General features: G+C 40.8%; 1 protein-coding gene across 1 annotated transcript; it reads right to left on the reverse strand.

The window, feature by feature from the left end:
* Nucleotides 1-11: 11 nt before the first annotated feature.
* LOC139670111 (solute carrier organic anion transporter family member 1C1-like) lies at nucleotides 12-24,948 on the reverse strand. The gene is made up of 15 exons (XM_071551354.1): nucleotides 24,898-24,948; nucleotides 20,571-20,714; nucleotides 17,265-17,406; nucleotides 16,354-16,486; nucleotides 15,677-15,798; nucleotides 14,610-14,756; nucleotides 13,651-13,749; nucleotides 12,563-12,808; nucleotides 11,578-11,742; nucleotides 9,750-9,945; nucleotides 8,566-8,731; nucleotides 7,946-8,127; nucleotides 3,315-3,379; nucleotides 1,972-2,089; nucleotides 12-933 (listed from the first exon to the last, which is right to left on the reverse strand). Exons 2-15 carry the CDS (start codon nucleotides 20,697-20,699, stop codon nucleotides 711-713), a joined length of 2,133 nt encoding a protein of 710 aa, XP_071407455.1. The 5' UTR covers nucleotides 20,700-20,714; nucleotides 24,898-24,948; the 3' UTR covers nucleotides 12-710.
* Between the last annotated feature and the right edge of the window lie 349 nt (nucleotides 24,949-25,297).

A 25,297-nucleotide genomic window follows, 5' to 3' on the forward strand; every position in this document is an offset into this window, starting at 1 on the left:
AGAAACTGCTGGAAACCTAAAAAAGCTCTATTTTTATTCCAGTTTCCTTTGGATGATAGTCTTGTGGTCTCTTTGACTGCAATGGCAAATTTTATTACTGTTATTGTTGTGCTGTAGCAGAGCTACTTGAAACCACAACATCTGATGTCCTAAGTGTTATGGGTTGAATTCATGCAGTGCCCAGAGCCTGTAGCTGATTCCACCTTCCTTCAAACCACTTTCCTCCTGCCCCGTGCCGCACTGTTTGCAAGCATGGCCTATGCACCAAAGATCCCTCCACCTTCCAGGTTGCCATGTAGGTTTTGTGCACCAGCTCCTCTTGGGCTGGCTCCATGGCAGAGAGAGCTGCATGGCAGCGTCCCCACTACTGCTCCCACACAGAAGGCAACCAGGGGCAGCAGTGATTGTTGCAGCTTAATGAGGAGGGAGGGAGCTGAGGAGCGGCTGTAAAAATGGTTTCTTGGTGAGGGAGGAAGCTGCACCTCCCCAGCCATAACAAATCCCCTCACTCAGTAGAAAAAAAGGATGAGCAGTGTTTTCAGAGCTGCACATGGGCTAAAAATGGTTGTCTTTGCTTTTGGTGTTTACAGTGAAAATTACACAAAGTTGAAAATTTTCAGGGTGGATACTAAGATGCCGCTTCACTGATGCTGAGTTTTTACCTGGAACACCACTCACTGGGTAAAATCATGATGGAGATCTCAGTCTTCCTAAAGTCTAGTCTCCTTTTCTGGCCAGTAAGTTGACTGAATTAAACAGTCACTATCGACAAAATTGTCTTTTCTGCTCTTTGTCCCACAGGTGCCTCTCTCCCCGTTGGCTGAGAGGGTCCCATCTGGTGGAGAAGACCTTTTCCGGAGAACCCAAAGGACAGCAAGACTGAAGAAAATGGACACCGTGCCCAACACCAAAGTCAGTCCCAGGTACACATACCTGAGAGAGAAATGATTGATCAGAGCCTATTTCAAAGGCAACATTTCACTAGAAGGCATCAAGAGCACATTCATATTCTCATGCAATAAGGCTGAGTAGGAACACTCTCCAGTCACGGGGATGACCCTGGAGAGGGGAGTTTGTCAGCTCACCCAGGTCAGTTGTCTGTGGTCTGTGGCCAAGAAAGCATCTCAGGCATTGACTGACCTTCTCCACCCCAGTGTGCTTCAGTAAGAATAGCACTAATATTTTTAGTGCAATTACTCTATTTTTTGGTTGCCTCATAAACAGTACCAGTTGATATCAAGACCACTTGATGGCTTTTTTGCTTTATAGGTATAATGACAGCAGCAACAACACCAGCAGCAGCAATACCATTATCATGTTTATTAGCAAAAAGAATCTCAACCGATCTTTAACTCTTTCCTTCAAGTTTTCAAAACATTTTTTTCCTGGAGTTGGGGGGAAAGGACAACATGTTTTCCCATTTTCCTCTTACCATTGTTATTCCATTCTTTGTTTCTGGTGACTTCTTTCATGAATGATAATCATTCAGATAATTATTGTCATCTAGCAATAAATTGATAAAGACAACACTGCACTTAAGCCTCTAGATAAGCCAGGTGTCTTTGTAGCACCTTTGCCTTGTAGCATTTTGTGGTCCAGCTCCAATATGGGAAAAAAATACCCCTTCTACTTATTTACTCAGTATCACAACAGAGTCACTGAAAAATGGGCGAAGCTTTAGCATAAAATTGAGGTTTCAACAGAACTTCAATATTTTTAGGTGAATAATTAAGTGACAAATATTTTGAGCTGATATTGAAACAAGATGATCCCCTCTCCCTCAAAAAAAAAAGGATTAAATCAAAAGAGAATGCTGAAACCCGAACATTATTGTTAACATTGTTAGTCAGAGTCTTTCATTCAGTTTCAATCCTCTCACTCAAATTTTCTAACAGAAATTCTTCTACCAGTGCCAGGCATAGATGTACTTAAGGAACACAAGTTAAAGAATGAATGGAGAAGAGCTGTTACCTGAGTGCACTGGAGTCATAGAGTCTGCATGCTCCTCTTCCTCCACACCTTTTGCTTCCCCATTTCAGGCAAGTGGTATCTATGGCTACTCCAAAATAAACTGGGGCTGGAATTCCCGCTGGGTGTATTTAACAAACAAATACAGGTAAGAAAGTTACTTTCCAGGGTGATCAGTTCTGATCTAGAGACATGTTCATGCAGAACATGAAGTAATATGTTCAAACAGCAATGACAGTTCCACACTGTTTGCTGGGTCCAGAAGACGTGCCTTGCTCTGCTCAGGCACACACCACCCTTTCCTCCCTGTGGGAAGCTGGGGAAACATGGCAGAACATCAAAAAGCCTGTGGAAGCCAGCGGAAAGAGCACTGGCCATGGTTTGGTTTCCTCACACTGCAGGACACCTCTGGAGAAAAAAAAAAGGAGATACTTGTCCTTTCTTGAGAGTGATGGAACCTGTTCAGCTCGCGTGTAGGGGGCGTCCTGCAGGTTGGTTAAGGAGGATGAGAAGGGAGGAAGACAGCAGGGCTGGGAGTCTGCAGTGGGGCAACCAGTATCCTGTAAGTATCCTGAGATCCTGCTGTGGCAGGGACAAACCTGTTGCAGTGCTTGGGAGTGATGGAAAGGAGAGGCCTTTCCTCATGTGCTAATGGGGACAGTTTGGACTCTGTGCCATTTGAAAAGCCACCCATGGTTGCTGGAGAAGAAAGTAAGCCTGCAGGGAAAGTTCTTGGCCTGCAAAGGCATGAGAAAACATCCAACAGCTTGTTTTGATGCCTTTTAATCCAGCTCATCTAAGTCTGCTCTATTTAAGTAGGTGATTTGCTTCTTGCTATTTTTTACTCCGTGAAGACCTAGAGGACTTTAGGATCTCCAGTTCACTGGCATCTCATGGTGCCCTTGATTTCAGTGAAAACTTAAAGGTAGCTCTATCACGAGGCTGCAGTGAACCCTTCCCCCAGCACACCTGTACTCAGACTAATTGATTTTGAATCTAACAAAAATATGCCTGAAAAATAATCACAGATTCTCAGTCATGGCTGTCCTATTATGCTTGCTGAGTAAGGAGAGACAAGATGTAATTTTTGTGTTAGTCTCATAGTCTGAAGGGTCACTTGTCACCTCTATGGATATTGGCCATGTATATTTTAATGAGACCATTACACAATTTAGGAAGTACAAAGCTACTTCTTTTTTCCAACCCTTTTCCTATTTTTTGTTCCATTCATATGATATTTACCCATCAGTTATGCATTGCTCTTTCCGACAAACAAACCTTAATTCTAAGAGAAATGATTAGTGAGGTGTGTATCAAAACAGACTCAAGAGTACAAATAGACTTACCAAGCACTCTTATTGCCAGGGTATAGATACCAAGTGCAAATGATTTCAAGTGGGGTTTAATGCATCTAAAAATAATAATAGTAAAAAGGTGTTAAATAGAAATAAGTGAGTGTGGATAATTTGAACAAAAATAGACAGCAAGAGGAAGGAAAGAAATGTGACTTTTTCCTTCCTAGTATCACTGACTTTAACCAAATTACAGAAATGTGTAAAAGATGGGATAAAATCAGAACAGAATCTAGGAATTCTGAACATCTATATTCAATATCACATTTTAAGATGGTTGTAGATTTTCAGATGATATCAACACTTAGCAGTTACCCACACAGGACAAGAAAATTGACTGTGAAATCATGCATCCATTGGACAGTCTTATTCGGCTAAACACTCTCTGAATGTCAGGATCATGACCCAGGCTAGTACAAGGTATTTAGGCACTCGCTTTTCATTGCATTGTATCTAGGATCAGGATCACACCTCCTGTAAAGGTAAACCCTCCAAGACATTCTTTGACAGAGAATTTGTGCTTGGGCTTTTCTGAGCTTTTGGGGGAGCCTAAAACACACATCAGTGCTTCTGGCTCCAGGTCAGCCCTGCTCCAGCCTTAGATCATCATCCTGGCCCATAGAGGAAGGCGGAGGTGTTGGGCAGGAGAGCAGCCTGCCTTTCACAGCCATGCTGCCAGCAGTGTGTGTATGAAGCCACTCAGATTTGTAGGACTCACCTGCTGCTCCCTCACCAGCTGCTCCACTGTGCTGTTGCCCCCAGCATGTATCAGACTGCCTGTTACAAAACCTAATTCAGCACAAGTCTGGGTACATGCTTCACTTTTAGCATGTCAGTTGTCCCAGTCATGTGATTAAACACGAAAATATTTGATAAGTGAGGTGAGTAACATATGTGTCAATATGGTAATTGATAAAACTCTGTTGTCACAGTCATTCTATTAATTATAAAACAGAAAAAAAATGGGCTAAAACTTAGTTGTCACTAAGGATGAATATAATACTCTGGAAGTCCAGTCTGTGTGTTCTGAACAAGGATGGGCTGAGCTTCTGCAGAAATTCATGTAATTTGGAATATATTTTAAATATAATAAAGACATCACAGAATTAGTTCTTTTGTCCCCCACTAGTGATTTTTCCTATTTCCCAGTGTAGCTTCCAGAACAGCATTAAGAACCCATATTTTAAATGATATTTGGGTCATCTTCCTCGAATTTAGTGAAAACAGAAAGGACATAAGGGACATATAAGGAAGAAGGTAGCCTGGAAAAGAGATGGCTGAGGGGGAATCTGATGCATACATGTCTGAAGGGCAGGTTTCAAGAGGACAGAGTCAGAATCTTTTCAGCGGTGCCAAGTGACAGGGCAAGGAACAACAGTTACAAAGTGAAACACAGGGAGTTCCATCTGAATGTGAGATAAAACTGCTGTGAGGGTGATGGAGCACTGGAACAAACTGCCCAGAGAGGCTGTGGAGTCTCCTCTGGGGAGATTCAAAACCTGCCTGGACACCACCCTGTGCAACCTGCAGTTGACCTTCCTTGTCAGAGAGGCTGGACTAGATGATCTCCAGAGGTCCTTTCCAGTCCCAATAATTCTGTGACTCAGTGAATGCAACACTGATGTATCATAGTAAGAAAAAAAAATTGTGTGCACCTCATTTTATAAACTCCACACTTTATTCTCTAATGCCCTGGTCATGGATTATCATGACACAATCTGTTACATTGTGGCTTATGCAAGCACTGCCATCTATGTAGGCATGACTGCAATATGATTTTAAGTTGGAAGAACAGTGACTTGCTCTCCTATCAGATGTGTTACACAAGCAAGCCTCAGTCTGGAGTCCTTCTAAACAAATCTGAGGACACAGAAAGCAAAAATGGAAAATAAAACCAATAACTGGAATTTATTATGTGTTCCATAGGATTTATATCCTGCAAAAAGTCTTCTCTTTTAGATGAAACAAAAACCAAAGAAAAAAATGAGCATTTGTATTGTGTTTGCGCGGAAACAGCAGTTCTTTGTGTTCCTGAGTGATAGCCAGACCTCTCAGAGAGATCTGAGACTTCCTTTTCACTGCCTACTCACCAGCTATTAATAGTCAGTGCTTGAACAACAGCTATCTGACCTGCAGGGTACTTTTCTCCAAAAACTGTAGGGCTTTCCCAAGTTCCTTGACAATTGTAACTGGGCTAATACCAGCAAAAGGATATTTCAGCAAATGACTCGGTCTCTAGCTGTAAGCATATTTCAGTTGCTTCAGTTGTGTAAACCCTTAAGGAGGATGCCACTAAAATCTAAAGGCTAAACGGATTTAGCTGTATTTGTTCTCCATGGCAGGTGCAATGATATCTGCTCATCAGAAAACATCAGATTGCTTAAGTACTGGAATCCTAACAGAGCGACTGAATAGTGAATAATTTTAAAAACAGATCATTGGAAAAAGTACATATTGAAGTCTGCAACTTGACCTCGGGACTATTTGTTTTCAAAGAAAATTTATTTTCCTTCTGGTAACAGAAGCACACTTTCAATTCAGCCAGATTTTCAGGGAAAATCAGTCAGTGATGGATTACAGACAAGAGAAAAGTAAGCATGAGCTTAAACTGGAATTGTGCCCACAGGTCATTTGCAGTGCAGGGAAAAAAAAAAGAAAAAACAACCAAAAGGGAAAAAAGGATTGAATTTACTGAAACATGTTGTACTTAGCTGCACATCAGAGGTGGATATCTTCAATCCAACAGGAAAGCACACAGCTTCTCAGTTGCAGTTAAATGTCTCTCAAAGTAAAATGATTTTCAACACCAATAAAAGTTTTGGAGCTGAATCAATAAAACTGTTTTGCTGAATTCAAATATAAAATGTTTTAGTATTGTAATTGAAAACCTTTCTAAACATTTCTAAATAAATCCATTAAGCATTAGATTCCCAAGAACAAGTTCTTAGGGCTGAGAAGTGCTGGCAGCTCTGTGTGATTTAAGCTTGTAGGTGTTCAAATATGAACATCTCCTCCCAAACACTTATTTTTTTATGCAGTGGAAACAAGATGAAAAGCAGAAGGCTGAGTGTGGCTACGATGGCTTTGAGGCCCTGCGTGGTACCACATTTCCACACTTCCTACTCTATGTCTTATGGAGAGAAAGTAGACATCATGTAGAGGGGAAGGGGCAGGAAACTTCATCTCTGCATAGGCCCATGCCCATATTTATCCAACGTGTCAGAAGCAACCACAGAGAGCAACCTGGCATAAATCCTGAAGTCTTTGCTGCAAGCTCTCAATTCATGAATCATCCTCATCTTGGCACATGGACAGTTTAGTGGTGCATAAGCTTCAGTAAAAATTGTCTAAAATGGATTATAATATGATTGTTCTTGGAGTGAGACCTTGGGGACAGAGAGATATGCAATGTGTTTTTGTAGTACTCAGAGGTAACCCTACAAGGTCCATGAGGAAAGTTATGAGGCTTCTGTGGTTTAAGGCACTTTCATGGTAGTGTTTGTATAGGACAGTGGAGAAGGACCCTCATCTCAACCATTTCTGGAAGTCTCTGTGAGAATATTGGCTCTGGCTCAAGGATTGTGATGGAACCATAGCTGAAGTCACATTTCTTTATTTATTTTTTTCCATAAAGACTATATTGAGCCAGTTCTAGCACTGGCTTTGTCCATGTGATATAAAGACATTGGAGACAGGGCCTGTTCCAGAAAATTTCATTCAAACCCAAAGAGAATTTTGGGGAAAGAAAACACAATTATAATACTAAAGATTAGTTAGTCTGGATTTACTGTTGTTTTGTTTGAGAAGCAGAATGTGTCCATCTGGAAATAATTTGGAAAAAGGAACTGAGAAAGAAAGCTTTCCAAAACAGAGTGGAGCAGCATTTGGAATCCAGAAATTGCAAGAAGATGACAAAAATCTATATTAAATCCTGGTAGTATTACATGCCTTTTACACTTTCTAAAATTGGTTTCAAAGCTTGCACTCAGTGATGGACAAACAGTCCCAGCAGTTAAATAGATATTGGAACAATCTCTTGGGACAACCATTTAATAAATCTGTGATTACCACAATAGAAAAAAAATCCCATGCTAAATCAATCTTTGTTTTGAAGAGGAAAATCTGGTACAGAACAATTATATGGAATAATAAAATGGGCTAGAGGAGAAGAGTTGAGTGTATATAGATGGTTTGGGTTAGATCACCTCCATGTAGTATCCATAGCAAGTGAGGAAAACTGGCAGCTCATATACATATATGTGCACACACTGGTACAGGCAGAGCTAATTTCCATTTGCAGGGAGGTCTTATAACGCCACTCTGGTAATGTAAAAGGCATTAAGGGAAGGGGATTGTGGTATAAACTATAACTTGGTCTCTTATGTTTGAAACCAGAAAGACATTGCTGGTAAAGGTTATCATAAACACATTGTTGCATTGATGATACAAAACTCATTGTAAAATTATGAGAATGCTTTTCAATAGTAAAACTCCCACCTGTTTTAAAAGCCACCCTGCATAGCTGAAAACATTTCACAATACTAGAACACTTGGAGGGAGACCCAGTCACATATGTTGAAACATCTTGAAAACATTTGGCAGTGCTAGCAGAAATGATTTCTTACCTTAGAAGAAGGATGTAGCCAGGTGTGCCACCTACTGACAAAGTGTATGAAGTGATAACTGATATTACTAAAAAATAGAGAAACATTTTTGGACACTCATTTCCTTTTTGGCATGGTCCCACCATGGCTGAGGAGCTCTGTGTAGATTCAAAGGTTCCCACACAGCTGCAGTTAAAAAACACCTAGAAGAGAGCAGGTAAAAGTATATGATAACCTAAATGGTGGAGAAGTGGGTGTTCAGTAATGGTCATCATGCTTTTATGGGTAGCTCAAAGTTTAAATCCAAAGTGGAAATGTTTTGTGAAAGGAATAGGCTTATTTATTAAAGGAGAAAACTATAAATCATTAACTGTTGATGAATGTATTTTGTACAGGTTTTTTTCCAACAGTCTTGCTAGCCAACAGCTAAATAAAACCCCCTCTACCATGCTCTGCTTGTGATTTCTGCTGGAGAGAAAAACTGAGAAATTTTTAAATGAGGGTGGCAGATGGCTAAAAAACCAGAGGACTTTAGGGTTGAAGAGGATGTGCCTTACTCAATTTTAATCCACTTACTCTGACAGACTTGGTTGTATTTGGAAAAATATCACATCACATATGGAAATGAAAGACTGCCTTACGGTGTTTTTCCCACTGCCGTTGGCCGCCTGGCAGCCGGCGAGACAGGCAGAAATGTAGGTAACTCCATTTTCTCCACAGATGGGGTCCCAGTCATTCTTGGAACATGAGCAGCCTGAATTGCACTCTGAAAACAGGGCTTGCTCGTAATCTGTCAGCTGTTTAGTTCTGAGGAAAAAAAAGAGAAATTGCAAACATGTTTTCTAGCAGATGTAGAGGAGTCCATTAGCAAATCATGTGCTGTGCTCTCTGACAGGTGCACCAGGCCAGACCTCCCCTCTACAGTCCATGAAAGGTTGTCTCATCAAATCCACACAGCAGTGGAAATTCTTATTTCTGTGTTATCAAAATGTTTTAACAATATCCCACCATCTACTGTGTGATAGTAGCTACCTTATGAAGAGGGACATCAAAAAATTTTTATTCATGCATTTTCTCAGATTTTCTAAGATTTTAGTTATCTGAAGCTTAATGCAGTTCTAACAAAACTGAAGGGGATAGAGCTACCAAGTGGAAAATGGTCTCTGTAGATGTTAGTGAGAAGCTGATCAGAATGGGATTCACCCAAACTGAGGGTCTAATACCTTGTGTGACAGCAATCTGCCAACTTCAGCCCTCTGCTGCTGAAGGCACCAGCGGAGCAGCTCCTGGAGCTGCTGGGCAGTCAGTGTTGGAAACTCCTCCCAAAACTTGCGCTTTACCAAGGAATAGCATGGGCAAAAGTGACCAAAAAGTGCTAGCCTCAGGTGTACTTCAGGGTTAACATCAAGGCTTACTCATGGTTAATCCATAAATTCTTAAGTTTAGGGTTCAGAGGCTACTAAATGCCATTTGTCGTTTAGCACACAGAAGCAAGGAACAATTAACTTAATCCTCACTACTGAGGATCTCACATTTCCAGAAATAACTAGGCTCAAAGGATGGGTCCCATGGAAATAATAATCAAAAATTAATCAGAAAAATAATCTGCACTTGTGACATAAACCCTTCTGTTTTATGCCACAATCATGAAAGGGTCTGACGCAGCGTCCTCTGGAGTGGTTTCCGCCTCTTTGAATCAAATTTCTGGGAAGTGTATTTAGGTCCATCATTCTCATTTCAACAGTGTGTATTTTGTGGAATAAAATGAGGAAGGAGTTTGGTTTGCAATGGCACTTTGTACTGTAGTGTGCCCTTCCCAGCATACCCATGATACGACACAGTCAGTCCAGCCACTTCCGAGTTCTCACAGCCCATCGCAAATAATGAGAGGAGCAAAAGGTAACCAAAGAAAGATGATCCCAGGGAAAGTTTTGCAGCCCCTAAAACACCAATTCTGAATTTTTTCATGACCAGTCCTCCAGAGAATATGCCAAAGGCCACAGCAGGAATGTTGATAAGACCTGAATTCAAACAGAAAAATCTCTATTAATGAAAAGCCCAGCTCAATGGACTAACTAACCTTCCCAGCAAAAAAACGGCTGCAGCAATAAGATGAATGAACGAAACATAAAACATCTTCAGTCAGGGCATTTTATTTAGCCTGGACTTGAACTGATCCTTGGATTGTTACCAATGTGCTGGAGCTGCTTTTAAGAAGTGGCTCCCAAGGAATGCTTCTTTTCCAGTTCTTTGTCAGAGAGATTATGGATAAAGTATAGCTAACAATCTTCCAATTTCTTAATCTAGGTGATGTTCTCTGCTGCTAGTATGTCAGTGGAGGATCTGCTCATTTCTAGGCGAAAAATTTAGTTTTACCTACAGTGTTATGCAATCTGGAGCAAGACTTGGTTTTCATTTTTTTCTTTTTTTTTTTTCATTGCTTCATATTGCTCTGGCAATTTTGATATCTATCAGAGAGATTGTAATAGAATTTGTTTGAAAAAAAAGAAGAAGAAATAGTAAAAGACAGGGAAAGTTAAATACACATTGTAAGTTCAAGTCAGACCTCAGCAAAGGTGGATTTGAAGAGAAAGAAAAAAGAGGAGAATAAACTACTTCACTGCAGGGATAGACACTCAGTCAGGATCCTTCCCTAGCTAAGTCATCGCCTGTTTTCTGTTTCCCTATGCTCAGTGAAATCAAATGGTTCTTAATCCTCACTCAGTTTGCACATACACAAAAGCTTAGCTCCACAAAATCTTTAAATACAATTGGAAGTGCTCTACTGAATGTAGGGATTGTTTTCTGCACTTTCTCTGGCCATCAACTATAGTTGAAGATTTCTCCTTGCTTTGAGGCGCTCCATGCCAGGAAATTCCAGCTTCTATCTTTAAGGAATTAACATAGCACAATGGATCAATACAGCTTTTCTGCATATATACCTCTGTTGCTCTGCAACTAATGCTACTCTGTAACAAGGCAGTTCCCTCTGTATTGGGTAGATGTAAACCTCTTTGCTGTTTAATGCTGCTGAATCCCTGGACATTACGAATGGAACTCAAGCCTGAATGCAGGTTCAGCAACTGGGCATTCAAGTTCACCATCCTGAAGTCATCTACAAAAATGGACACCACGGTACTCAAAGGCAGAAACAGCATCTCTGTCCCTTGTGCTGTACAGAAGGTCTGGGGATATGACTTGCATTCCTTTTATTTAATAACAGCCTCTTCAGAAATTAAGAAATCACTGGCAATATGACACTACTTTATGGTCAGTCCTTTTGCACTCACTGAGTTGACCTTCATTTCATTGAAATAAATGAGAATCAAGCAAGGAAACAGATCTGTCTTATGTAAAATATATAAAAATTAATTCTCTTTTCAATTATTTTCTTGTGCTAAACATAGACTATTTTTTCAAATTTGGGAATTAAGGTATCAAATAATGCAAACTTTCACAGTAACTCTTGCAAAGATAAACTCAGAGCTAACCAGTACTGAAGAAGAAATGAAATAACTTACCTACTATATGCTACTACTTAAAGTTAGACAAGGAAGAAGAAATAAACACATCCTAAAAGAATACAATTTTCCCTGTATGAATGTACATGCCACTCCTAAAATGTCCATTTTAAAGATAGTAAGAAGCATTACCTATAACAAAGTTTGTTTTTGAAGATGTTTGTCCATACTGTTGTTCAATGTACTTTGGCTTATATGTCACCATGCCAATTAAAGAATTGAACTGAATGATACTTGCACACAAATACAGAGTGTATATTGGATTCCCAAAGAGGATCTTCAGTGATGGAAAAAAGTCTGCAAGATAAAACAGCAGAAATGACAAGCAGACCAGAGAGAGAATAAGTGCTGTGAAAAATGCTTTGTGGCCTGTTTGCACCTTCCAAAGAAAGAACTGCAGAACATTTCAGAAGGAATCCTTGAAGTTCTATGATGCTTCTCCATTGCTGGATGGGGGAACAGTGGAACAAAACACTAAGCGTCAATATCCCACAATATACATTATTTAAATCACAAACCAGGACTGATTTGGTTTCTCTGTGTCCTCAACAGACACAGAACCTTTCAGTATAATTTGGGGCAGAGAGTGCTCAGTGCAGCTGACAGTAAGCCCAGACATACTGGGTTACAGATTCAAATACTGAGGGAAAATGCTTTTGGCAAAGTAATGCCAAGGAAATGCAATTGTGCAAATCAGCTCCTGCCTAAATCCAGATAGCCTCCTACAATAGTGTAACTAGTGTCTGCCCATCCTTATTTAGATCAGATATTGTATGTGGTTTTCTAATGAATGAACATAGAGAAAAAAGTTTAGCAAAATCCAAGGAGGTTTTTTGATCACTGCTTCTGCAACAATCACTATCTGTGAATGAAAATATTTGGCAGGGTTTCATGATATTTGCTGGGCCACTGGCATAATTTTACAAATCCCAGATGAAGAAATCGTGCATGCAAAAGACCCTTTTTGTACTTGTTAGTTAGGTGGAGAGTGGCACCTGAGGGAAAAATCATAATTCTTAGACCATTAAAATAGGACCTTGGAAAGTGTAAAGCTTTAAAGTATAGGAGCCTGTGAGAGAAAAACTCAACAACCAGGAAAGAAACTGTAGTGATTTGCCTTTTGCCATTTCAGCAATCTTTGCTTGCTGCTGGTAAGATTTGTGTTGCTCCCTGTTATCCTCAGTGATGAACTTGGACTGCTCAGAAGAGGTGCTGGAGCCCTTCCTGCTCTCGGGCTTCGGGAGGTGCTTTGGCAGGAACCAGAAGGGGATGGCGGCCAGAACGCTGATGGCACCAGCTATGAGGTAACCCAGCCACCAGGCTCCCACCCACTGCACATCCTGCTGAGTTATGGTGATGCTGTCTGGAGAAAGTCAAAAGAGAGAAGAAACAAACAAATGCTTCTTGAGAGTGTTTGCTGAGAACAAGGAAGGTGGTTTTGCAGGGACTTTGTCCACGGGAATCCATCCCCACCTCATCAAGTTTAGCTGTGCATCTCTAAGGGTATTACAGGAGCAGATGGGGACACAATAAAGACTGGGTGATTGCTGTGATGCAGCAGCAGCCTGGCCCTGACACTGATGTGCTACTGCACATCCCCAGAAATGCTCCAAGGCCCGGGAGATGGGGCAGTCCAGGTGGCCACTCGCTTGCTTCCAGCCAGGCTGTTCTGCACAAAATCTCCCAGGGAAGAAACGGGTGGAAGGCATTTTTTCAGGCAGAAGGCAATCAGGAGATGTGGTAGCCACTGCCAAATTATATTTCTAGGCAACAGCAGGACACTAAACAATGCACATGCAGGATCCTGAGCCTTATTCCTGCCTCCTCCTGGCATGGGCTGTCTCCTCAGAGCCTCCTCACCAGGGCATCTCTTGGAGGCACCTGCTGCGGATCTGCTGGGACTGAGGAAGAGTCAGACCTTCTATAGTCTCTACACCCACCCACATTCTTGTCAGCCTTTTCTGCATGGAGCACTCCATTGCTGTCATCCTTTTATTTCATAATCACAAAACATGCTGAGTTGGAAGGGACCTGCAAAGATCATCAAGTTCAGCTCTTAGTGCTGCACTGAACCATCCCCAGGAGTCACACCATGTGTGCCTGCTCTACTATTAGCCCCTTAGACATAACCAGATGATTCTTGGTCTAAAATAGAGGGATTTGGGAGCCTGGCTGAATTTTTAAATCCTGAATTTTCTGACTTACCCATATCTATGAAGCCTATGTCAACGTAAAGTTTGGCACACAGGGATCCTAGAAGAAAGCCAAATATTGGCCCTATAATTGCCGCTGTCTGTACACAGCCTGTAATAAAAAACAGGGCACTGTTACATTCCTGAGTCAAAAAAAGCTCTGGTTCTTCTGCCCCTAACAGCAGAGTATGACATCTATAATTCTAGAAACTCTTTAGCTGACTAGACTAAAGTAACTGGAATGCAAATGGCAATTATTTAACTCATCACTTTAAGTTGAGGTGGGCCCTGAATAAGCTGAAAAACGCCATTGTTTTGGTATCCAATAATGATATGATTCCCTATACCCTCAGCCAAAGTTTTTGAATATTTTGAATTTTCAAAATTCATCTGGGAAGACTGAATCTGTTACAGAGAGAACCTGCATTTTTGGCAGTTACCAAGCCGGAAACTTGTCAAGACAAGATGCTGATGGGGCAGGAATTTTTGGTAATATTTCAGATGAATGTGCAGAGGTCAGACAATGAACACAAGAAAATAGTGATACCAGCTTTCTAAAGCCTCAGCACTACTGTTTATAATTCTGCCTGAATATGGAGGGAATGTTTTGAGTGCTTGCTGAAATTCTATTTTAAGTGCTTGAAAGAGTGCATATTTTTATCATTTGCCAGAGAACTGAATGTGCACAGAGGCTCAGCAGTCCACATCCAGAAGAATTAGGAAGATTAGGGTAACAGCAGGAACCTGAGTTCAAATTCTTTCATCAAATTAAGATAATGGAGCTGTGCTGGTATAATTAAAAGTGAACTTGGTCCCTTGAGTTTACATGACTTAAATAAATTTTAATATTGGAAATTATGCAAACAAAACAATCAGGGCAAGTTAATTAAATAACACTCATTACATTATTCAGAATGACTCAGTTTCCTCTAGGGAAAAATCCAGTAGGAAAAAAAGTAGTATTTATTTTACCAATATATAAGGCAGTGTTCTCTTCTATGGCATAATCATCAATGTATGTAATTCCCAGGGGCTGGATAGGGGTTTCACCTAGTCCACGCAGAAGATTTCCAAGTAAAACATAGATCCACATGGAAGAGCCTGCTTCCTTTTCACATCCTGAATAAAGAACAAGAGAGACAATGATGTGTTTTTCATAATAGTTTGACACTGAATGGACAGGTTTTCTAAAATACTTCTAATGTGGGAAAAACAGTAAGAAAACTGTGAAAAATGTTTTGTGACTGTGGGGGTAGCAATTTTAACCCAATCAGCTTAAGGTGGATGTATTTCTAGCATGAACTGCCTCAAAGATACTAGAAGTTCACTGATTTTATAAATTTGTCACCACATTCTATTTTAGAAAACTCTTTTACTTCCTTCTAACCAAAACTGGGATCTCCTGATGGAAAGATCTGGGAAACATTGATGACAGTGAGCAGCCACATATAATCCACAGGTATGGAGATGCAAAACTACACAAATTTTGGGGCATATAGAGGGTCTGATGTGCTCATTCACAGCTTAGTCATGGACAGATATGGGGTAGGAAGGTTCCTTCCCCACGAGGAACTCAATGCAGCCAGTGGGGACACAGCTTTGTGGTGTGCAAAACGGGATCAACATGCAGGGAGAGAAACAAGAAGCAGAGTCTGCAGGTGGGGAGACCCAGTGGCTCTTTCCAGTGGGCCAAGAATCTAAAGGCACATTTCCCAGCAGAGGGAAGACCATGACTTTCCAAGGTCCCCATGGAGACTGGCATTTCTGCAAAATACTGCACTGCAGAAAGTTGCTGAAGGAGACTGTAAAGCTGAATGAAAGGCTGCAGCCTGAAAAAACTCTTGGCAGTGGGCAGTTATACTTTTATTTTCAATAAACTTGCCTCAGCCAGTAGATCTGTCTTTTCTGTGTGAAAGCTTCATCTGATTTCCTTTTTTTTCCTTTTTTTTGCATTCCAATTAACTATTGCATGAGAGTTTTAGAGCCATGTGATATATTTTAGGGTGCTTATCACAGTATTTGACAGAGATCTCTCTCACCTGCATTTATTTTTGCTTGAGATTTTTCCAAGGCTGAGAGTGGAGTTTGGTTTTTATCCTGCAGACATGGAGAGATGTTAACAGTTGAATTGACAGTGGAAGGAAATCTTTCATACTGGTATCTGTATAAAAAAGAAAGTTGTATTTACTTACAAGAACTGACAAGAAAGAATATCAGATAGGCCTATAGCACTTAAGCACAAATTTCATCTACATCAAGTGTTGCTAATGATGGTCTGCAGGGAATAAATAGAGCCTGTTGGTTCTCTTTGTGTCACAGTGATGCATTTCAGTTTAACAGGCACTTTTCTCTGCTCTGATGCATGAATTTGGACTAAGAGATGATCAGACAGTGGTGTGTCCTCTGGCTTGTGTTCAATAATCAGACTCAGTCATCACTTCTTCACTGATGCTTCAACAATTCCAAAACCATGTCAAAATGTGGCTAGTCAAGGTCACAGACTAATAAAACAGTAAGTTGATTACAACTGAGAATGGTATACACGTTAAATTATTTGCTCTGCAGGAATAGTGTTTTCACAAAAATATCAGATTAATTAACCACACTCACATATGCCTGTTTCTATGGGGATCTTCACAAGCAATGCCTAAATATTTTAGTGGGCTGGCATTGTGTGCACAGCCCAGTTGTAAAACACTGATCACTTTGCACTTACCGTCCCATGAAGAACTGGGGCATTGCAATTAGGAATGTTCCAGCTGACATAATTAAGCAGCCTGCTCCAATTATTCTTGGCCTGTGAAGCTTCGCTCCAAAGTAGCTTACAAGAATTATGATTAGGAGGTTCCCTTGAGAGTACGAAAGGAAAACTGAGTTTTACTTCTTGTTAAGAGATCCCCCAAAATAACCATTCCCAGTATGTAGTATAGGCATCATTTTCAGGGAGAGAGGCCTGATGGTCTGGGCTTGGCATTTCTCTCTCTTTCCAGGCATTCTGGTAAAAGAAAATCATAAACTTTGGGATGAACAGGTGGAAAAGAGGAGGAGGACTGTGCCAGCTGAATGGAGCAAATAACCAAAAGAGCAGGAAAAGGGGACTCAGAGTTTTACATACTTAGGCTAAGATTTCATTCCCATGAGTACCACACTCCACTATACATCAACAAGGTAAATTCATTAATCTGAAATCATAAGAGACAATGTCATGCTGGAATCTTTAGTGCAAGAGGGAAGGAGATGGACTGGACAATAAATGTAGGTTACAGTTAGAGATTTGTACTCCTTCTGCTTAGTAAATCACAACAGGCAAACACTCACGGGGTAGGTGGATTACTGACAAAAGCAGAGAGAAAGCATCAGTTCTCAAACAACAGTCAAAATTTCTATTACTATTAATTAGCCAGACACTAAGCTTATCAAATTACAAAATATTTAGGACTATGCCAAATTGCTTGTATTAGCAACCCTATGCTATCCAGCATAATCACACTGACAGTCCCACGGATTTTTAATAGGGGAATCTTGCACAGTTTTAATGGTTCAAGGAGATTCATACAGTCATTCGTCGCAACAAATGGCATCACTCTTTTTTTCTGCAAAATAAAAATGAGTTTCCACAGCACATACCAATTTCAAAACTCCCATCAATAACGCCAACCAAAGAGGAAGAGATATCAAATCTTCTTTCTATTTGCGTGATAGTACTTTTTAAATAACTTCCTGACAGTGCTTTAGCAAAATAAACAAAAGACAATGCACCAAGAAATATCTGTGAAAAAAAATTGACAGTGATTAGAATCAGGCAGTATAGAAAACTTTACTTTGTGAATTATTTTTAAACAACTTTTACATTCCCACCTCTACTTTTCCCAAATAACTGTATTTTTCCTAACTTCTATTAAGTGCTAGATTGCTGGTTTGTCCATTTCTTATGAGCAATATGGATACAAACTGAACTCACTATCAACCACTGCTAATTTCAGGTGGTTGCCAAAGATGCAGCTGCTTCAACAGATGGAGACATAGATCGTCCTCATAATGGTCTAAGGAGGGGTATCTTACACAGTGACCATAAGGGTAAATGTGAAGTGTGGCTTGGTGGGGAGGTGAGTTATTTTGGCATTTTAAAACATAGGCTTATGCAGCTGTCTGGATTTGAGACAGCTGTAAGCTGTCTCCGCTCAAGCCCTGCGTGACCAGGAGGGAGAAGACTTTGTTTACTGTTTCCTGGTTTCATGAGATCAACAGTGACTTGCCACGCAATTACCTTTCAGGCTCATCCTTTGCTCACCAAATCTCTTGCAAGCTCTAATACCTATGTTTTCTTTTGAGAGCAACCCTGCATTTTGCTGGTAACAACCTTCTCCCCATTATTTTGGGTTTTTTTTTTTAGTTATCACTGTATATGTTTTAGCCTGTTACTCTAAATCAGGAACAGACTTCAGGAATTGAATTCCCACCCCCTTCACTGTGCTTTGGTATATACTGCAAATGTGCAGACTGAACCTCTTTCACACAAAATTAAAATGAAAGATGTGTTCCAGATGGGCATTGCATTCACTTCAACAGTCAGTGGCTCTCCAGTCTCTGGGACAAAATGAGGGCTGAAGGATCTCCACGCTCTGAAATGTGTACAGTGGGGGTGCAGGCTCCCCAGCACCAACTGTGCTCCTGCAGATCTATGGCCTAAATTTGCCTTCCTTGAATGCAGCCCTACTGAGATTATGAGCTCCAGAGATCCTCACACAGCATGCAACAGATCATGGAAATCACAACATTGCTTTGTACCTTGAGATACAGGTTTTGTTGAGTGAATATGAATTTGGATGCTCTTTGTAAAAGATGCAAAAAACCCACCCTCACCCAGATATTAAAAGACGCAGTAAGGTTTCAAAAGAACAAAGTTCCAGACCTTTGTCCTGATCGTTAATTCTCTGTGAGCAACCAGGTGATCTTAAATGAAGTACTTACCTCCTGTGCAAAACCCCTCACAACATCTCATGTGACAAGGCACAGTGGTAATAACAATTCTTGTGATAAGATTCAAATATAGCTCTGTGTTTTGATAAACATACTTTATGTAGTGCTGGTTATTCCTCCTTCAGAAACAGTTGTGGGTAAATAAACATATACAGCCACTGTCTGGTTCTTGTTTCTAGAGTGACAGCTCTCAAAGAGCTCTGTGGTAAAAATATTGCTGTAATATTTAACATTTTCTGTGTGTTTATGCCCATGGATTTTAAACAGCAATGTGAAAGCACTTTGTTTTTACAGGAAAGTCATACAGGTAAAATAGAACTTGACATGTCTCTGTCTTTGTTTGGCACAAGATTTTACTGGGGTTGCAACAGTCCCAGGTGTGCAGTGATGTAAAGACACTCCTGATTTAGAGGTGGGACAAAAAGGTGCATGTGATTTCACATTCTGCTGTGGTTTGTCAATGCCTGTAAGTAAATATTTTACCACATCTTTCTAGCTAATAAAGGCAATTTTGGCATATAGAAAAGTTGATAATTGCAAAAACAACCTGTTGAATCTGTGTATTGTTTGGCTAACATATTAGGCAAATACAGACCTGAAGTAGAATTTTTTGTGACTTAATAATATCTCTAATAATTTCACTCTGACTAGCAAGGCATAATTAGAGCTCAAAAAAGATTAGTTCACGAAAAAAAAAGTTTCCTAAGTCCCTCCTGGAATAAATTTGTTATATCAGTTTGGGTTCCCAGAAGACACAAATTCTTTGGACAGAAAGAAACTGAGAAATATTATTGCTTTGCTATTTTTGGAGCTAATAAGCTGATTCCTGACTGGCTAATCTGTGACTGAAGGTTATTCATTGAGGGGATTGGATTATCATTGCAGCAAATGAAGGAACAAAGATAGAATTACTATTACACTACAAGATTTAATTAATACAACTCATCTTCTATTTCAAAACTAAAAGATCCAAAATTTATAGACTTCAGGGCAACTATCACTGTATTGAGTGTATTGGGAGTTGGATTAATATTTGAAAGTAGATGTGTGTGTGAGAGAGAAAAAACAACAGAAATAAGACTGTGCAAGATGAAAAGAACAGGGCAAGGCCGAAGACTCATTTTCCATATGACTCATCTCATCTCAATCTCGTCTCATCTCATCTCATCTCATCTCATCTCATCTCATCTCATCTCATCTCATCTCATCTCATCTCATCTCATCGTTGTATGTTGACTTTCAAGATCTCACCCAAGAGAGTGTCAGCATTTTACAACCCAGTTTTGGAAAGTAGGAAGAGACAGTAGCAAAGCAGCGTGTTGCCTCCTGTACCACACAAGAAGGAGTGCTCCTCCAGGATGCAGCAGTCCTACCATCACATAAGTACAGCCACATTAGGAGTCTTAAAGCAGGGAGCTTCCAGTAGCTCGAGGAAAAACTTCTCATGGGTGAGAGAAAAGCAGATACAATGGTGATACGGCTGCAGTTTCATTTCCAAGTCATTTCATGCATAGTTCTCTTGAATAAGGAATTTTACAATAGTACTTTAATAATACAGCGCTCAAGGCACATGAACTGATATTATTTTTGAGACCTCAGGGGACCACCACAGCTACAGTCTTAACAAAGCAATTTGTACTAACAGCTGCCTGTGGTACCTGTCTGCTGTGTTCTTAACTTCAGGTGGTCCAATAAGGACAGAGTGACTTTTCAGGATAACCCTTGAAGATCTCCTGACACTCAAGCCTCAGACAGCAAATGATACTTGAATATTGCCAGATGTTAGGCAAATACAGATCTGAAGCAGACTTTTTCTGTGACTTGGAAATATCTTCAATAGTTTTATACTGACTCAGCAAGACATAATCAGAACTGAAAAAGAGATTTTTCGCAAAAAAAAAAAAAAGAGATTTTCTAAATTCCTACTAGAATATTCAAAACCTCTTACTCTACCTTTATACCTCCACAACACGATTGTTTTTCCTTGGATGCAGAAGATTCAGATTTGAATGATGATCGGTCCACAGGCAGGATTGGGTTGTTTGAGAAAAAGCAAGTATTTTCTTTTGATGAAATATCCATGATGGTATCCTCTGTCTTTAAAGCAGAAAACATGGAGAACATAAAACATGGAGAACATTTTAAAAGGGCATCCTATTAGGTCAGCCACAAAAGCTCATCATGTGACAGCAACACCCTGCTGCACTGTTTTCCCTACAACAGCAATTATCAAACTTCACAACGGAATCTGACCAGTGCACTGCATGTTTAATTATGGAAATATGTTTAATTATGGAAATTTGCAATCCACTTGCCTATAATAATGGAGATTAAATCATTCTCAGCAAACACCCATCATCTTCATTCTCTAGCTATCACCAATGTGATTTCATTGAGCATTTAATCAAGCATTACCAGCAGACTAAACAAGGCTTGTTAACATTTTAAACATCATCTCTGGAGTCCACATGTTAATTCATATTTCTAGATGTGGCCATGTCTGCAGAGGTTTCTCAGAGCTGACTCTGAATTTCCCATATATCTGGGACATGAAGTAATTAGATCAAAGGAAATCTATTCCCGTTAATGAGCGACTTGAATTGTTTTACATGGAAACATTAGTTCTAATCATCTGACGTTAGCTAATGAGTTACACAAGAATAAAGAGGTTTAGTTCCCTTTACCATTTTACACAGAGTCTTAGGGCTCAGTAGTCAATTGTTTCAGGAAAAATGTGAATTTACTTCTTTGCAGGTAAATACAAAGAAGTAAAGAAAACCTAAATGCTGCACTTTGAGAACAAAAGATATCAGTAATTCTTAAATCTCTAGTTACATACTGCAGTACTTTGTTCTTAATTTCAATCTCTAAATCAGATCTGAAAATATTTATGAAATCAGCTTCTGTGTTCACTTTTAAGCAGTACTGTGTTTTACAGAACTGCTGCCTGAAAACACAAATAGAAGTTCCTATTCTTTTATGTTTGTCTAAAGACATAGATCTTACATAAGTTAAAAATATATGTGGGTTTATGTATATCTATATATGCATGTACCTCTGGATACATATGTTTTCATGGTTTTGCAAGTCTGTGCAGTAGATATTTATGTTACCAGAAATGAAAGTGAAAAGAAAAAAAGGTATATCTAGATGTTAAGATTTGCCCATGCAAATATTTGCCTAGGCTCTGTTCATATATGGCTGTGGCACCAACACTTTTACTGAAATCTCTCCGTCACGTGACAAAAGAGCTCCTGACTACATATAAGAGAAATATATGCTTTTGATACTGTCTTGACAGCGACTCTATTAATCCTTGTTAACACTAATGAGTATATAGATTTTCTGGAACAATCACAACAAAATAAGAATGTTTTGTGCTCGCTGCATACCTATTGCACCTATTCTTGCTCTGCTTCTGACATTCCTCTGATCTTGGGAAAAGTCACATTGTCTCTCTCTGCCTCACTTCTGAACCTGTACAATGGTCAATGACAGCATGTACCTCACAGCACTTGTGTGGGGATAAATTCCTTTAAACTTTTGAGCATGGGATGACAATCATAGAAGGTGTGCTGCTACATATGTACATCAAATAGCCTTTAGCTTAAGGTTTGAAATACTCTGCGTATCTACAGCAATTTTGGAATGAAAAAAACCCAAAACCTGGAAAATGAAAACATATGCACCACAGCTAAGTGAATTGTCTGTATCTCTGAGCAAAGCAACATCCGGCTGCAGAAAGTCCAGCAGAGGTCTGCAGGCCTGCACAGTCTCCTCCACTGCAACTCCTATGCAGGATGGTCACCACAATGCCCTGGAGGTGTGGGGGTGGAATTTGACACACTGATGCTTGACAACGGCATGCAAGCATCACTGAGTTGATACAAATCTCAGACGGATAGCAGAGCTTAAACAAAACTTAACGCTCAGCAGCATAAAAGTTATAAAGTTACAATATAAAAATCTTTAACGTTTATTATCTTCCAAATGGAAGAGTGCAAGGAAGGACTGATAGCCATACAAGTTTTACAGGCTTTAATGTATTCCCAGTTGTTCTTGTGGCATGGAGGTGGGCAGTTTTCAGGCCCTGATCTACCTGCAACAACATATCTCAGAGCATCAGTTTGGTTGCTCTGACAGTGCCTCTTGTGAAAACCCTTAACAAAAGATAGAGAGCAGAGAAGTGTGCCCAGTGGTACCACAGCTGGCCACACTAGTAGCTTTGATCCTTCCTCTTTGGTGTAACCAGAATACATAGGAGAGTTTCACTGTAATCACAAATTTGCCCTATATCACTCAAATTGGTATTATAGTGGGAGTATTCATAATACACTGTCAGCTGCAGTCAGAGGTCAAAGATAGCTCTGGTTTTAGATAAGCAGATATCAGACTGGTATAGATGGTCTCTTACTGACTTGGGTATAGTGACAGCCTTAGGTTTTGCCATGTCTTGGATATCATGAAACATGAGGACAGAGCATTTCCTTTGCAGATATGGCAAGAATGCAGAAAAATGTAGTCACAGAATTGTTTAGGTTGGAAAAGACCTCTAAGGTCATCAAGTCCAATTGTTTACCTGGCAAGTCCACTACTAAACTATGTCCCTAATTTGTCTTTTAAATACCTCCATGGGTGGTGACTCAGCTACTTCACAGGCAGCCTGGGCTTGATAACCCTTCCAGGAAAGAAATCTTTCCTAATATCCAATCTAAACCTTCCCTGACACAACTCAAACCTGTTTTCTTTTCTCCTATAACTTGTTACTCAGAAGAAGATACCCACTCCCACCTGGCTACTACTTCATTTCAGACAGTTGTAGAGGGTGATAAGGTCTCCCCTGAGCCTCCTTTTCTCCTCTTTTCTCCAACTCCCTCAGTCCCTCGTTATCAGACTTGTGCTCCAGACCTTTCACCGACTGTGTTGCTCTTCTCTGGACATGCTCCAACACCTCAACGTCCTTCTTGTAGTGAAGGGTCCAAAACTGAACACAGGATTCAAGGTACAGCTTCACCAGTGCAGAGTACAGGGTGGTTCTGCTGGCCACCTCATTTCTGATACTGGCCGTGATGCCACTGGCCTGCTCCTGCACCTTTAAGATTTCTTTCTTGAAAAGTATTCAGCCTTCCTTGACCCCTTTCCCCTTATAACTGCCTCCCAAGGGACTCTGTCAACCAGTCTCATAAACAGGCCAAAGTCTGCCCTCCAGGCATCTAAAGTGGCAATTCTGCTGACCCTCCTCCTTACTTCTCCAAGAATAAGAAGCTTTGTCATTTCATGATCACTGTGCCCAAGATGGCCTCCAACAATCACATCACCCACAAGTCCTTCTCTCTTCACGAACAACAGGTCCAGTGGGACATTCCCCTCATTGGTTCCCTCATCAGCTGTGTTAGGAAGTTATCCTCCACACACTCCAGAAATCTCCTAGGCTATCTGAACCTCCTAGAACTCCTTTCTTCTCTGCTGTGTTGTATTTCTAGCAGATGTCCACCAAGAAATATGCTTTGTTGGCCTTCCCACTGACTCTTACCCATAAACACAGCCTTTTCACCACCTTTATTAAGGTCTAGTAATCCAAACACTCCTTGACATACAGGACTACCCCACTGCCTCTACCTCCTTGCCTGTCCCTTTGGAAGAGTTTATAGCCACTGGTTGCAATGCTATTGCACTGCTGTAACTCCATTGTAGCACTGCAGTTGCACTTCGTCACACCTACACCACCACTCCAGGTGGGTGACACTCTGCCTGAAGGACAGCTGCTGGCCACGCTCACACCTTATCCCTGACTGTCAACTGGACCCACAGCTGGGGCTCTGTCCCCTCCTTGCATCCCTGATTCCAGGTGGATGGGGTGTGGGAGCCCTCTCTGGTGGCTGTGCTTTCTAGCCCACCACAAGCACACCCGACAGCTCACCTGTGGCACAAGCTCCGACAACAGTGGCGTTCACCCTCCCAGGAACTGGCATGTGGGGTTCTGCCTGCTGGTCAGGTCTGAGCACAGACCCATCCCTGAGCATGCATACAGTGCCCTTTCACTCATTCAAACTGCAGGCAATGAAGAAACGTCCTTCCCCCCGCAGGAAACTCCTCCACTTTGCAGTAAGCCTCCTCAGACATGCCTTTACTGCATGTCAGCCCACAGGCACAGGAGCTGCTCTGGCTAGAATGGGTGGACACAGAAGACTGGTACAGAGACTGTTCACCCATGAACCCAGCTAAAGGACATTCTCTGAAAGGTGAATCAACAAAGAGAAGAAGAAAAACCAAATCTTACCTGGCAGCAGGAATCCCCAGAGATGGCACCTACTAGTTTGCACAGGTGAGCTTCTATGCATACACATACATGCATGCATGGACATGGGTCCCAGGTTAGAAGGGGGTAAAACTGGAGGAGAAAAGCACCTCTTAGAATTTACCCTGTCCAGCGATGTACATCTTATACTGGAGGTAGAGAAAGGAAAAAGCGTAAGGGTGGGGGAACTTGTTTTGTCTCTTGTTTTGCCTGAGCATTTGCTATTTGTCTGCCCCCCATCCTCCTCCCCCACCTCCTCACTTTTTTCTTCCTCTACCCCCTCCTATAAATTCTAGAACACTGTGCACACCGGCAAAGCAAAGATGCTAGGTGCCCTAGACAGAAATCATAAAAAGTATCTAAGTGGTTCCCAGGGGGTAAT

This window comes from Pithys albifrons, chromosome 3 (genome assembly GCF_047495875.1).
Source record: "Pithys albifrons albifrons isolate INPA30051 chromosome 3, PitAlb_v1, whole genome shotgun sequence".
Classification (NCBI taxonomy): Eukaryota; Metazoa; Chordata; class Aves; order Passeriformes; family Thamnophilidae; genus Pithys; species Pithys albifrons.

Coding starts and splice junctions, on each gene's coding strand:
- LOC139670111 (XM_071551354.1), bottom strand. CDS start 20,699: ATGGATATTTCATCAAAAGAAAATACTTGCTTTTTCTCAAACAACCCA. Junction 15,799..16,353: donor CCCCAGTTCTTCATGGGACG/GTAAGTGCAAAG, acceptor TTTTTTATACAG/ATACCAGTATGAAAGATTTC. Junction 9,946..11,577: donor AAAAACAAACTTTGTTATAG/GTAATGCTTCTT, acceptor GTTTGAATTCAG/GTCTTATCAACATTCCTGCT.